Raw genomic sequence first — 14,703 nt, 5'->3', positions numbered from 1 at the left:
AAAATGAACATGAGTTTGACACACCTGCATTACCTAAAGTGTTATGTCTGGTGTGTGCCATCAATAGCAGTACCTACACTGCCTGAAATGTGGAATACAAACACTAAAGGAGCATGCTTACATATGTTGCACAGCTCAGTGCTTCTAATTTAAAGAATACTGCCAAAGATGCAAATCAGAACTGGTAAGCTCCTATTCCTTAATGAGATCTGCAACATTAGGAACTGGCTTTGGCCCTCATTAGGGATATAGGTCTTTAACAGACAACATAAACAAGTACCACATAAGTGTATTGTGTTTTATACTATAGGTTACTTTTGAAATAATAACCTATAGTATTAAAAAAAAACCTTATAAAAAGATATAAGGTTATGGGCGTGCCGTGGTGGCGTAGGGGACAGCGCGACCCATGTTTGGCGGCTTTGAGTCCTCGTCGCGGGTTCGATTCCCGGACCCGACGATATTTTCCGTATGTCTTCCCCCTTTCCTGTCAGCCTTCTTTCATATAAGGGACACCACACAAAAAAAGACCCCTGGGTAAAAAAAAAAAATCTTGTTTTTTTTATAACTGAGCTACCTTTGTGAATTGACATATTCTCAATGAACATCAAAGCTGGTCTTAGTTGCAAATTAAGGAGCAAAACTAAGTGAACATCTCTAGCGGAAAGAATTCACTTTTCCAGGTGAGCTGAGCCAAATGATTCGGGTCCCAGAAAAGAACCGGCCGAGGCTCTCGTCCCAGTCACCATGCAGCGGGTAGCTCTTCAGAGTCGCGTTTGGATGACGACGGGAGCAGAGGAGGTGCTGCTTTGCCACGTCGGTCTCTGTGCAGCGCACTCACACTGTTGCTCCTCCAGCCCAGCACTAACTTTCAGAGCCGTTTTATGTTTCCAGAGGAGGAGAGAGCGACCCCCCAGCGTCGCCGTTGCCGTTGTAAGTCGTCGCCACGGCCGCATAGTGTTGGATATTGAAGCTGGGAGGTGGAGAAATGCCCGTTGCTGTCTGGACTCGTCACACAACTGACTGATGCATCCTCGCTCGGCTCAGTTCAGCCCTCCGCATGTTGTCGATGTTGTGTGAGTAGACCTAGCTTTTAAAATGCTGCTCATTTACTCCAACAGGCTGAACAGCGGGCTAGCAGCTTCACGCGTGTGTCTTTGTACAAAGCAAGCTTTATAAAGTGTTCTCGCAAGTTTTCCGTGGGGTGAACAAATTGACAACGCTGCCTTATGGCATGATTCACGCAAGCAGCTTTTAGTGCATGTCTTAGCAAGTCGGTGGCCATAAAACACCTCACAGCAAAAATGTTCCTTCGAGGAAAGAAAACAGCAGAGTCCCAACAAGTGCATCGGTTCAGGACGTCATCATCTCCAAAAGCCACTTGAAAGCCCAAAAGAGAGGCGCGCGGTTGCATACAAAGACCGAGTCATTGTAGTTAATGTCTGTAGTCAACAGTTCCTGTTTTCACTTTTGACTTACAGCTGTAGTTCGGGTCCCTTGTGGTGTGTTTGCGTGCATGCTAACGTCTGTTTCCTGTTTGTAGATGCAGCTCAAACAGCCTAATGCTGCTGCTACGCGTCATCCCCATTATCAGCATCTCCACAATGTTTCATAAAGTACATCAGCATAGAGGAGATGTTGGTTCACTCAAAGGCTGGATGCTGTCAGCCTCTGCTTTGTGTGACAACGGCAAGGAAAACGGGCTTGATTAGTTAACATAATAACATGTAAAATACATGATGAGAAGAAGAAAAAAATATGCACAAAACACACAATGAAGCCCCTTTTATGTGACGATTGAATCGGGTCTTACAGATTATGTTTTGGTTGGGCTTGTATTCACAGCTTGTTTTAACATAGGGATTCAAATGTCTTGTTTTAAGCGCTTGGTTTTTGTCGACCAGAAAACAGCGGATCTCCAACTTTTATTTTTAAAGTACTGCCTCAATAAATACCACTGCTACTACAGTTTAAGTGTAATTATATAAAAACAGTGGAACTGCAGAATTGGTTGAAGGAACTAGTGTGTTGTTTTTTTTTTTTAAAGTTGACATCTTAAAACTTGAAACATTGACAGAAATTTTCTAGGTGACAAAATCCCAAGTGCGAAAGTCAGAGGTCCAACATCAAAATCCGGTATGGCCGCCTTGTATGTAGAACTTGGTGGTTAGGGCTCCACTGTATTAGAAAAATGTGCGACGATATTGATTATTGTTGACAATTTCACCTTGATATGGATAAAGAAGTAATTAAACAGTGTTTGGCTTTCAGCTCATAGCAAACAGACCGGAGACTCGTCTATTCAAGCTGCTGGGAAAAATAATTAAAAATATTTCTGTCCTTTTCTTATTATTGAAAAAAGTGGGGAGTTCTGGCTGACACCTATATTTTCTTAATGACTTGACCACCGCCGCCTCTCTGCCTTCTACAACGCTTTGCGCTGCATTAAGCGCATATTACAGGCATCACATATTACAGGCATCACGGTGCATGAGTGCATGGTGCTTAAATGATTAGCTATCATTTATTGCAGCACAAGCAGACCTTAACTGTGCACATCGTGTGATTAAATGAGCAAGAAAAGATTTATTTGTCTTGGTCACACTCTGAATATTATACAGCCTCCTCAGTGAACATGTTGCCTCAGGGTTTAAAAATACAAAATGCAGAAGAATTCATTGCTGTCTTGCGTTGCTCCGAAGCAGCCGAGGAAAACAATTCGGCAGATCCTACTAGGTTTTGAATTTCACACTGAAGTTGGGACTTCAGAGGGAATTTGGACTCACCTAAGGCAGCCGCCAGTATTTGTCCACCATATACTGAGATTTACCTGGAAATTACCAGCAAAATGTTCTTATTAGTTCTGCTACATGTAATCTAAGATGGATAGATGGAATATACTTTATAAGTAACTCAGACTTGGGCGTCTTAAAGCCTGATGGTTACAGGCAGAAAGGATTTTCTGTGTTGCTCTGTGGCAAAGTGAACGCCACAGTTTAAAATCTGATTTCTACCACATGTGGTTTTCTAGTCAAGACAGTGGCATTCAAACACAAGAAGCACAATTTAATTTAATTAAAACCCTTCTATAACACTTCAATTCATTTCAGTAGATTACTTTTCCCGTTAAAAATAACCTTTGCACCAGGACAACAACATCTGCCACTCATAACTTGACCTAATTAAGAGGTGCTGCCTCATGTGCTTCCTAATGTTTACGTATTTGTAGATGCGTTGTCAACAACTTTCTTCTTAAGTTTCCGAAGCTTAAATTTGTGATGTTTCACTTGTTGTCAGCCACAGGTTTGATCAGTTGCTTGAGACATTACAAGTCTACTTAGTGGAAATACGTAAGAGGTAAAATAGAGGAAGAAACAAGTTATGAATGATTTGTTTTAAATCCTTAGTGAATAGCGACAACAGTAAATATATTAAGATTCAATTTACATGAACTCAGACAAATATGAGTAAAGAGGATTTATTTTAATACACTAAACTTACTTTTGTTTTTTCAACTAGGGTAGCATTTCAGAGATCAGACAGTTTTGTTGTTTTGCTTTTTTTTCTTTTTAACATGGACATAATATAAATCTTGTTGCCATTAATAGAGACTGTCAATTATTTTTTTATTATGCGAGTTGATTTTGCCTTCGCTGGGGCTTTTAAATTTGGTTTGGAAGAAACACTTTTAATTTAAAATTAATTTTAAGATAAGTAAAAGTCCCCCATCAATTGGGATGTAGGGATACACAGTTCATTGTTTTAATTAAAGTGTCACATTTGGTGCCAACTTTGCAAAGGGGCTGAAAAATATTTAAGGCAGCTTCTGAACTTTGCAGTATTTTAATAACCTGCAAACTTTCCAAAAAGTATTAAAGTGCCCACATAATTGTTGTCTATGTTCCAGTCAGACATTTTACTGTGTGTGTTTTCCTGCTTGCTCTATAAATGCAGCACATTACTGGTTACTATACCGCAGTTATACCTGCAACTTTCCTACTGTAATAAAGTCTGACCCAAAAGCTTTTTTTTTGTTTGTTTGTTTTTTACTACATTGTTTTTTTTCTGTGTCAGACACATAGTACTTAGTACATAGTAACACAATGAAGGTAAATTGCTCCTGTATTTGTCAGTTGTTTTTTTTTTTAAAGTTAACTTTACAAACACTTCTAGCCAGTTGTTTTCCAGTTTGAGCTCAGCCAGGCAGGGCTGCTTTTTTTTCCCGCTGAGAATTGGGGGTCGCTCCGTTTGTGTCATTGAGATATTATTTGACAAAAACCAGGGATGTTGCAATAAGGGAGGCTTTGGATGAGGTTGTGTCGGTAGCGACATGGGAAACAAACAGAGTTTCAATGAAGTTCCATCTGCAGAAAGCTGCTTTGTTTGGTCTGTAAGATCTACGCCGGTCCGTTGCCAAGCTGAGTTGAAACTCGGACAGATCTGACATAAATCTCTTTGTCTTTATGCTGGTTACAGCCTGGATGTTGTAGTAAAGATCTTTGTTTACATCCCAATCCAAAGCCAAAAAAAAAAAAAAAAAAACACAATCCACTTTCACAAAATACTCTTAAGTATTTTTTCCTGAACTTTTGCCATGGCGTGGCAGATTTACTATGTTTATTTTTTGCTTAGGAACGTGAAAATAGTTACAGGCAGTCCCCAAAGTTAAGTAAGAAAGTTCTGTAGAAAATCTTGTCAGATTTAATCATGGTGGCGTTTTCACCACCATTAACGTGACATTTAGTTTTTACAGTGATGACACATAAATGCATTAACAACTGGGAACCCGCCCACTGGCAAACAGGAGCATCTGTGCAGCTTATTTTTTCTCACTTAATTAACTTCTCGAACGTGTACTTATTACATATGGGTTGTAAAGTTAATGTCTCCCATCCTTACGCTAATTACTGTTTACCTTTCAGGTTTGCTGGTTTTCAATTGCTTTTTTATGACCTGTTTTGTTCCCCCTACCCGTTTTTTTTTTTTATTAATTTTTTTTAATTGAACCTTTTGTTTTCCTCGTTACACCCTGCAGTGACCTTGAAGTACATGGTGGGTTTTTGAGAGGAACGGTAACTGGCGACCATGCCAGGAGGCCGCAGGGGTCCCAGCAGACAGCAGCTAAGTCGCTCCTCTCTGCCGTCCCTGCAGACTCTGGTCGGAGGCAGCGTCAGCAATGGCACGGGCCTCAGGAACAGGTAATGCACATATGCAGCTTTGAGGACACTTGGAGCTGCTGCAACAGGACTTTGTTTAGAACATGGAGCTCAACATAGTCAATAAGTGGAGAAAAGAACATAAAACACAAACTGTGTCAAGGCGGTGTTTGCTGTGTTGATACAAGGACTTTTTTTTGCAGGAAAATGAATTAAAGAGCTTTAACAATATCTTATTGATTATTAAAGAAAAAATAAACAAGCTGTCTTTGGTTTTACAAAATTCTGATTAAAAATTCTCACAACTGTAAATATAAAAAACTACGACTTTCCTCCTGGTGAATGTAGTTCTGAAGTAGATTAGTGGCAAAAATCTGAATTGTTGTTTCCAAGGCAAACATTTGTTGCTATGTGATGTAATTTTGGCCAAACTATCCAGCTGCTACCATGTCTAGCTCTAACAGTGAATCAGATTTTGATAAAGAACTATATATAAAAAACTGTCCTGCTGTAATTTGAACCTGTCATACAACACGTTTTGGCCCTGTTTACAAAAAATCATTGAAATTTGATATTTAATCAACAGCTTGGCATCGTTTTCTTTTAACTGCGAATCAGATAAGAGGATGGGTTTTGAATAATCCCTCTGGCCCTGCATGATGAGTTTCTTCTCGTCACTGTGGCACCTTCCACATTTGAACCTTTGCATGTGTTGTCAGTGTTTCAGCCACCACAGCTGTGTCAGGACGGTCGCCACATCGTCGTGTCTCTATCAGGACTTCTTAATGGAAGCTCCTTCTGTCTTTCCCCGTTTTAAACGCTCTGCTTGTCAAACCTTTGCACAGTTACCAGCTTTGGTCGGCCACCAAAAATAGGTCCACCATTATGCAAATGGAGAAATTTCAAAAGCAAAATAACATTCTGTTATTCCAGAGTTTAGTCTTACCCTGTGTAACTTGGATATAATTTGTACGTTTTACAGATTATGTCTGTTTTAACACATGTAGCTTTCAAATGATCAGTTCAGACACGCTTTTCAATATTGTGGTGTCAGTTGAACTTGTTCGACCAGGTAACATTATTCTTGAGAAGTAATTAGTCACAATCTCGTGGTGGTTCCTACCCAGTTTGTAAATAAATAAGGCTGAGCTTTTTCTGTCCGTCCAACTACAAGGACTGATGGAGAAGTTGTCAACTGAACTTGTAGGCCAAGGGTCTTCACATCCAGGCCTCAAGCTCTGGTGCCTTTTAGCTGCACCCCTGGTCCAACACACCTGAATCAAATCGATGAATCACCACCTGTATGCAGTCAAATTTTCCAGAGTCGTGGCGATGACCTCATTATTTGACTCGACTGTGTTGAAGCGGTGGCGCATCTAAAAGTTGCAGAACTTTTAGACGCATCGAACCAGACCTCGAGGTCCTGGATATGAAGATCGCTTTACACCAGAATGAGATTAAACTCTGCTGTCTCTAGGATGTTTAGGATCCTCCTGAAATTGCAGATTTGTTTCAAATATTAAATGTATTCATGAGAAGGTGTGCAGTAGGTTTCAAGGTAACAGCAGACCAAGTAAATCAGTCAAAATGTCACAAAAGAAGTGAAGTATCTCACCACATTGAAAATCTGACACCAAATTTAGCATTTCATTTTCCAGTGTTGTGGAGCCTGCTGGTAATAGGATCCCACTGCTACTAGAGCAAGTTCAAGGTCAAGATTCTGTTGTCAAATCTCATAAAAAGAAGTCCAGGCAAAGGCTAGAAATTTGACACAGAAAAATTGTGGATTTTTGTTATGAAAAAACTTTAGCACACTGATTAATAAACTTGTTGAACTTGGTCATTTTCACTTTTTGTTATGAAGCTGTGAGGATTATTAAATCACATGCTTATGTTTCCAGTATTTCATTTGTTGTCTTTCACTGTTTGTGAGGAAGTCAAATTTAACTAAATGTTTTGGGGAGTTTTAGTCTCTACAATTTACTGAAGGTGTAATTTGACTACAGTAAAATGCACTGTTTACTTGGACTTCTTTCAGAAGCAGTAACTCGGTGGGTCTTTCTGCTCCGCCTATTTCTACTCTCATCACTCCGGAGCCGGTCCGTCACTCGCGGATCCCCGAGCTGCCGTTGGACAGCAGCTTCCTGTTTGAGTTCCTGCTCTTTCTCTACCTGTTGGTTGCTTTGTTCGTCCAGTACATCAACATCTACAGGACGGTGTGGTGGTACCCCTACAGTCACCCGGCTGCCTCTACCTCACTTGTGAGATTACATAGACATTAGTTCAGTTAATGTAGAACAATGGGTTTTTTTAAATGTTTTTCTAATGTAGAAAAACAAACTCTGTTCTCCTTGTAGAACTTTCATCTAATGGACTACCACCTGGCTATCTTCATCACTGTTATGTTAGCCAGGAGGCTTGTTTGGACCATTGTGTCAGAGGTAAACATACTGTATTCAGACAGCTGGCTGGCGCTCTAATCCAAAAGTTGCAAAATGTGCCTTGATGATTGTAAAGTAGTTGTTAGATCACTTTTATTTTCTTTTTCCAGGTGTCTCAGAGCAGTGGAGGGTCCCTGTTCCGCTACATAGTACTTATTACTGCCCGGCTCAGCCTGCTGACCATGTGCGGCTGGGTGCTCTGCTGGACGCTGGTCAACCTGTGCAGGAACCACTCTGTCCTTAACCTTTTGTTCCTGGGATACCCGTGAGTCCTCAGAGCAGATCACTGTCTAGAGCACTGTGCTTGCCTAATATTTAATTTCAGACATTTACACCTATACTGACTGTTGGGAGGTAAAGTCAGAAAGTCTGCCATCAGACTGTTTATTAAAGGAGGGTATAATATAAAATCCACTTTTTTGAGCCTAATATCTTATAATGTTACTCCCTGGTTAAAAACATACAAATGTTGCTTTGATTCTTTCTTACATGTTTGAGGAATCCTTTAATCGCTTGTGCCTAAACGCTTGCTCATTCAAAATGGAGCCAATTTTCACAAAGCTCCCTCTCACAGAGCACCCCACTCCCACACACTTCCACTCTCAGGTCCACCAGTGGAATTAGGACTGTCGTGACAACAAAATTTGCTGGATGACAAATTGTCCCAGAAGTTATTGCGATAAATGATAATACTGTTGTTTTGAAGTCAGACAATAGTAATGGCATAATAATCCAGGAACTCATTCTCAAAAATCAATTAATTGAAATTCTAATGAACATTTTGACACTGGAACTGGAAGACATTCTAATCATCCAAAATTCGTTATTGCAACAGAAACGACAAAATTAATTATGCGGTATCAGTAAATAAATTTGTCCTTTAAAAAAAGGTCTAGTTGAGACAAAACCACCACACTGAAGACTTTTGTCATCCAGGTTTTGGTAGAAAGAGTGAGGTGAGAAAACAATAAATCATGTAAATGGAGATTATTCAGCTTGTTTTAACTCATTACGTGATTAATTACACAGGTCTACACTTAATCACCTTCAGTCCAGAATCTAAAATACTTCAGTAAAGCCTGAACTGGATTAGTTTACTTGGAACAAGATTTCTATTCAGTGCTTTTCCCATTACTGTCCTTTAAGCACTTACCTAAGCAAAACAAAGCATATTTTCACAGTTGCATCTGATAAATTGCCATTGCTAGTAAAAATGTATCTTCATCAGAAATCTTTACAAGGAAAGATTTACAAAGCTGCTAATTGATCTGCTTATCCACAACAGTTCAATAATGCCAGGGACTCTTTCCGTTTAATGTGCTAATGGAGCCAGAAAATGCAATTTGCTCTCCCTTGGTGTCTCTCAACATTTTAAAGATGCATGATGTGTTCACGTTACACATAATGTGAATCTCCTTCTTTCTCTGTTTCCCCCTCTCGCTTCACTCGCTGTCCTCTTCAGATTCGGCGTGTACGTCCCACTCTGCTGCTTCCATCAGGAAGGAGGGAAAAGCCAAGCGCCGGGATCTGACTGCGAATACCCCTCCGAACACCAGCAGGCCGACCTCGCAGAGACCCAGCTCTTCCGACCTCGCGACTTCCTCTTCCTGTTGCGGGAGAACATCAGAGAACAGTTCTCCAGCCCCCCACACATGCCCACTCACACCTGCCCGCAGCACATACACTCGGACACGCCCGAGCTGATTCGAGCAGAGGTGGAGGAGCTGAAAAGCGACTTTAACCGGCGGATCAAAGAAGTGCTATTCAACTCACTGTTCAGTGCTTACTATGTAGCCTTCTTGCCTCTCTGCTTTGTCAAGGTTGGTGTTTTCTTGACATGAAGTCCTTTCATCCGGTTCATACCCAGCCTTCCATTTGTTCAATAACTGTACCTTCATTTTTGGCCAAGTTAAAACTAATCTGATTCCCTTCCTTCCAACAGAGTACACAGTACTACGACATGCGCTGGTCTTGTGAGCATCTGATTATGGTGTGGATCAACGCCTTTGTGATGCTGATGAGCCAACTGCTGCCTCCCAGCTACTGCGACTTGCTCCATCGCTCGGCGGCTCACCTGGGCCGCTGGCAGAAACTGGAGCCCGGTTCATACAGTAACACACCTCAGCATGTGTAGGTGTCCAACATACACACACACACACACAATGTTATTCTCACAGAGGCAAATGAAGCTGATGTTTGTGGTTTGTGTGGTGTCGGTGTCTTTCAGGTGGTCAGAAAGCACTGTTTGGCCCCAGGGGGTGTTGGTACGACACAGTCGATGTCTATATAAAGCTGTTGGATCCTATAATGTTGCGCTTCCCTCTGATGTTTCCCATTCAAGGTTTTATGTGAGTATCTCATTTTGTTTAGTCGGACCCAGTTACATATTCATGTGTTCTTGGAAAAAAACCCGAAATGGGGAAGTGAGGATTGGTGCTTTTTAGATTTGTATTCGGCCAGCATTTGATCCTGATGAAAATGGGGCCTTTAACTTACATGAACATAACCACAAAAAAACTGAATGCATGCAGTTTTGAACTTCCCCCAATGAGTTTTGAACTGTAAGGTAATCAGTGAAGGCAAAAGTTAATTAAAAATGCAATTTTTTTTTTACCAGTTCCCTTTTTTAATAATAGAGCATTTAGAAAAATGAATTTCCCTAAGGTGAATATGTAAAGCTGGTTTAATTGCATGTCTTATTTTCAAGTGTTGCATATTTGGAAAAAGGAGGCCAAATGTGTGAAAATAGGTGGATGGAGCCATAAACATGTTTAATTTCTGCCTGATTTTACAATTTAGCAATATTTGTGATGGGAACGGAAGAAAGTGGATAGCTTCTGCTTTCGTTGGTGCAACAACTTCTGTCTGTGTGAGTCAAGAGCAAAAGTAGAAGAAATCTGTAAAGGGAAGAATACGTTCAACAGTGCTGTATGTCCAGTACGAGGTTTTTTGTTTTGTTTTCTGGACGTTTGAGTTGATTTTACATAAAGGAGAGAGAAGGGGCAAAAAATATTCAGCAAATGGGAATAGAGCCGAATAGAGCAAGGTCTGCAGCCTCTGCACATGGTGCATGCGCTCTGTCAACTACTTCTCCAGTACAAGAAGTTTTGACATTAAAGAGATTATAAAACACAAATAAAACTTCACCCACATGACGAACCACAGCCTTCAAATTATGGCCCTGCTTAACATCAAAAGGGAAAAAAACAGTGTATTTAAAAAATAAGATCATCTAAAATAAAACAATTCATCATCATCAATGTTGATGAGTTGATGTCTAAAGGTTGTGTGACAATGTCACGTTATTTATGTGACAAGCAGAAACTATGACAACGTTTTAACCAGTCAAAGACATTGTAGTGAGAAAGCAGGAGGTAAAAGTCAAAACAGATAAATGTAGGTCGGATTAGATTTGTTAAAAAAATACTTGCATTTTAAGCTTCTTTTTTTTTTTTTTAAAGAAAATTTATTTTAGAAGAAAAAATTAACTGAGCGTCTTTACAATAATTGTGAATCGAATGTAACCTAAATATCACTATCTATACTTTCCACTTCAAAACTTGAGTTCAAAATTTTACCAATAAGGTTTTAATGCACTGGAAACCCACAGGAAACCTGCTCAGATGGTGGATTTGAATTTATGTGCAACTTTTGGGGGAGGGGAGGTTTATAGTCTTTGAAAGAAACAGAAAAATCAGAAATATCTAATAAAAAATGTAGTAAATTACCCTGAATTTCCACAACAGCCAAACAATTAAAATGAGAATTACAACATTTGTTCTGCTCACTTCACAAGATCAGATTTTTAATTTGTTTCTAAAATTTCCTGCACCCACACAGGCTCTGAAATGTACACAAATGTTAGAAAATACCCCTGGTCGGCAGGTAGCACTAAAGGCTAAATGCACAACATAATTCAAAGTGAGCATATTAGAGCGGGGCTGTGCTTTATTTTAGCTGTTTTGGAAGGGCTCTTGTAAAACAGTTTTATTTGACAGTTATTATTTCCTCTGAGCCGATACACTTTCCACTAGCATGTAAAGTTTAATGCCGTCCTAGTCGGGACAAAGCAGTTCCGATATCGAAACACTCCACACTCTTGATCTTGTAGTTCCAAAACAGAAAGCGATAGCTAGCATGCAGGAAGCGTGTCACCACTTCATTGCTTTTAGAAATCTATGCCTGGTCTGCATGAACACACCATAGTCTAGAAAAATTCTCCTATTCTCACCAATAATTACTTCTGTGAATATACAAGAGGCGCAGACGCAGCACAAAATGTCAGTTTAATGAAATACTCATCTTAATTTTGAAACAGAAATTGTTAAGCCCTCGGTTATTTTGACCCAGTAAACCCAAAGTAATTTTTATTCTCAATTCTCCTCTGTGTCCTTGCAGTTCCTGTTTCATAAGCCATTGCGGATCTTAAACCTGCTGATCGGGATCGAGTCCAGCGTGGTTTTGTACCAGTTATACTCTCTGCTGCGCTCTGAGCGCTGGAACCACACGCTGTCCCTGGGGCTTATTCTGCTCTGCAACTATTACGTGCTTTTTAAACTTCTTCGAGATCGCATAGTGTTGGGCAAAGCCTACTCCTACCCTCTGTCCTCCAACAGTTCGGGGCTCAAGTCGCAGTAAAGGACAGCAAAACCTCACCTACAAACTCTGGATGTGGAGCTGTGGGCCGGAGGGGGTGCAGACTGTGAACTCAATAACTGTGTTTTTGATACGGTTCTATTTTTAATGCGATGTTTGTATATGCCTATTTAAAAGAATATTTTTATTTTGTATACTATTTCGTGTTACACCGGGCATTACCGCTCTGACATTAGCATGTTGTTACGTTGTTGCCAGACGACGGGGAAGTCGGGGAATGCCTGGGGGTGACTTTCACCAAAGATACTTCAAGTGCAAGCGGCCACTCACACATCAGATGTGGCCCTAAACTGTTAATAAAGTGGGGAACTCGAGATGAGAGGAAGGATTTGTGCCTGAGATCCAGATTGTTGTTGTTTCTTCTTGTTATTATTATTTGCTTCAACCCAGACTCTTTTCTCTGCAGGCAGCCAGTGTTTTGGGAGGCAACAGGTTTGATCATTTCAGCATCAATGCTGCAATTTGTGACAACCCTTAGATTCTGCTTTTAAAATAGTTTGTAATTTTGTACCAAATGTTCTCATTGGCAGAGTTGGATGGGAAAGGTCACTTATTTTGTTTTGGGATCATAACTAAATTCCTTAGTATAATCAAAATAAAGCTGAAGTATGCAGCTGTAATGTGGGCTCTGCTGGCTTTTTCATGTTTTATTTGAATAACTCACCCATACAAACATGAGTGACTTTTTATCCGACTATACCCAAAAATATATAAATTTCAAAATGACAAACTATTTCTAAAGCAGATTTTTTTAGTAGTTTTGTTTGGTTTTGTCAGCAATATCAAACTAAGTACAACTGGAGGAAAACTGATCCTAGAAGTCTACAAAAAAAGCTAATTTGATTAAACTGCGCTAAATGTTTGTTTCCCCTCTCTTCACATCAGCTACAGCTCCACCTGTGGCCAAACCGTAGCGCTCGCATGTACCGTCAACAGGTGCATTATTTAGTTCAAAGCTCTGACAGATGGCCGACCTAAATTTGACCTGCTAAATTCAACTTTCTGTGACAGTGTAGGTTTCTGTTTCATAGGTTGATTCCACAACACTTTAACTCCTGAATGGGAATTAAATGGGAGGATGGTACAACTTGTAACGGTAAAACGTCCAGTTTAGCTGTTTTGTTGGGTTAGAGTGGAGAAAATGAAGAGAACGTGGCGAATAAAGAGATGTTCTTGGCTGTCCCAGCGCCTGGTTTCCACTGCAACATGAAAAAGCTGTCTTCACACACTGATCTGAAGAAGCTACTGTTGGGTTGGGGGGAAAGCCAAAGTGAAAGCTGGCAGGAAATGCATTTCTAACATTTCCAGTTCCTATATGCAAAGTTTCCAAACAAAGGTCACTTTTTGTTTCGTCTCACTCATTGAGCAGCCTCATGTTCTTTGTTGCCTTTTCTGTTTGAGCTCCGTCGCTACCACCTTCGTTAGTTTCAGCATTGAGAGAAATGAAACTCCTGAATCTTCGGTTAAACTTAATGAGAAATACAAGTGCCAGTTTTCTTCTTAGGTTTGCTCTTCGGTGCTTTATGCGTTTCACATTTTTCACACGAATGTAGTAAATATCACCAACGAAATGGTTCTGTTGAGATTGCATGTTTGTGTAGCTGATTCCAACCAGCCTTAAGAGTACGGTGATTTGAAATATTGGTTTTGAATGTTGTGGTTCTCCCGTCTTTTCACTCGCCCATAACTGAGTAACATTGCTTAAGGGTTTTAGGTTCTGCATCTGTTTAGTTTACTTCAATGCTCTATCTTTACTCCTTTCCAATTGGCAACTCCAAAGTAGGTCGAAAAAAGAAAAAGCGATCAGTCTGTATGTTGACAGATTACATGTTGACCTTTTGATCCCATTGCTGTGAAATGTATTTGATCTTATATGAATTTACATAAAATTTTACAAAATGATAATGCGACTCAATTGTTTCAAACTGAAAATAAGACTTGGGGGAGGGGGGTTCTGTTTTGGTTTCAGTGTGCCAAATCCCAGGATCCAGGTTCAGATTCCTGTTTATTCAGCGCGTCACCGATGGTGAAGTTATAGGACCCGATCCTCATATCTCAGCTTTTGACAATATTCAGCTTCTGCAAATCATTTCTGGATATTCTGACACCTGAAATAAAGTAATTATGTTCAAACTAGTTGAGTTTTTTTCAGTGTGAAGATAAAGACATATATATATATATATATATATATATATATATATATATATATATATATATATATATATATATATATGTATATACAGTACAGACCAAAAGTTTGGACACACCTTCTCATTGAATTCAATGAGAAAGTATGTCCAAACTTTTGGTCTGTACTGTATATATATATATATATTTTTTTTTTCTTAAGGATCGGTTTTTACATTTTTGTAGTCTGACTTTTAGAAAAGCCTCATCTGAATCTAGACTGAGCTGACAAGGTAAAATTTGCGGATGCATGCAGTACTTTA

At 39.8% G+C, this 14,703-nt stretch overlaps 1 protein-coding gene across 3 annotated transcripts; it reads left to right on the top strand.

The window, feature by feature from the left end:
• The first annotated feature begins 782 nt into the window (after nucleotides 1–782).
• Nucleotides 783–14,389, top strand: tmem39a (transmembrane protein 39A). Of its 3 annotated transcripts, none has more exons than XM_032561133.1 (9): nucleotides 783–933; nucleotides 5,036–5,198; nucleotides 7,195–7,417; nucleotides 7,514–7,597; nucleotides 7,708–7,862; nucleotides 9,060–9,417; nucleotides 9,540–9,727; nucleotides 9,825–9,945; nucleotides 11,996–14,389. In XM_032561133.1, exons 2-9 carry the CDS (start codon nucleotides 5,086–5,088, stop codon nucleotides 12,233–12,235), a joined length of 1,482 nt encoding a protein of 493 aa, XP_032417024.1. In that variant the 5' UTR covers nucleotides 783–933; nucleotides 5,036–5,085; the 3' UTR covers nucleotides 12,236–14,389. The 3 variants fall into 3 exon arrangements, with proteins under 3 accessions (XP_032417024.1, XP_032417025.1, XP_032417023.1); XM_032561134.1 differs by having other exon boundaries at nucleotides 783–1,076; nucleotides 7,198–7,417; XM_032561132.1 differs by having other exon boundaries at nucleotides 784–1,076.
• Nucleotides 14,390–14,703: the final 314 nt, after the last annotated feature.

The sequence above is a fragment of the Xiphophorus hellerii genome, chromosome 4 (assembly GCF_003331165.1).
Source record: "Xiphophorus hellerii strain 12219 chromosome 4, Xiphophorus_hellerii-4.1, whole genome shotgun sequence".
Taxonomy (NCBI): domain Eukaryota; kingdom Metazoa; phylum Chordata; class Actinopteri; order Cyprinodontiformes; family Poeciliidae; genus Xiphophorus; species Xiphophorus hellerii.
The sequence above is the reverse complement of the archived record's forward strand: the minus strand, read 5'-3'. Positions and strand labels throughout refer to the sequence as shown.

Bases quoted from the DNA above. Each gene is read 5' to 3' on its own strand.
- tmem39a (XM_032561133.1), top strand. From the start codon at position 5,086: ATGCCAGGAGGCCGCAGGGGTCCCAGCAGACAGCAGCTAAGTCGCTCC. The intron at 7,598-7,707 runs GTAAACATACTG...TTCTTTTTCCAG, and splicing joins TTTGGACCATTGTGTCAGAG to GTGTCTCAGAGCAGTGGAGG. The intron at 9,728-9,824 runs GTAGGTGTCCAA...GGTGTCTTTCAG, and splicing joins AGTAACACACCTCAGCATGT to GTGGTCAGAAAGCACTGTTT.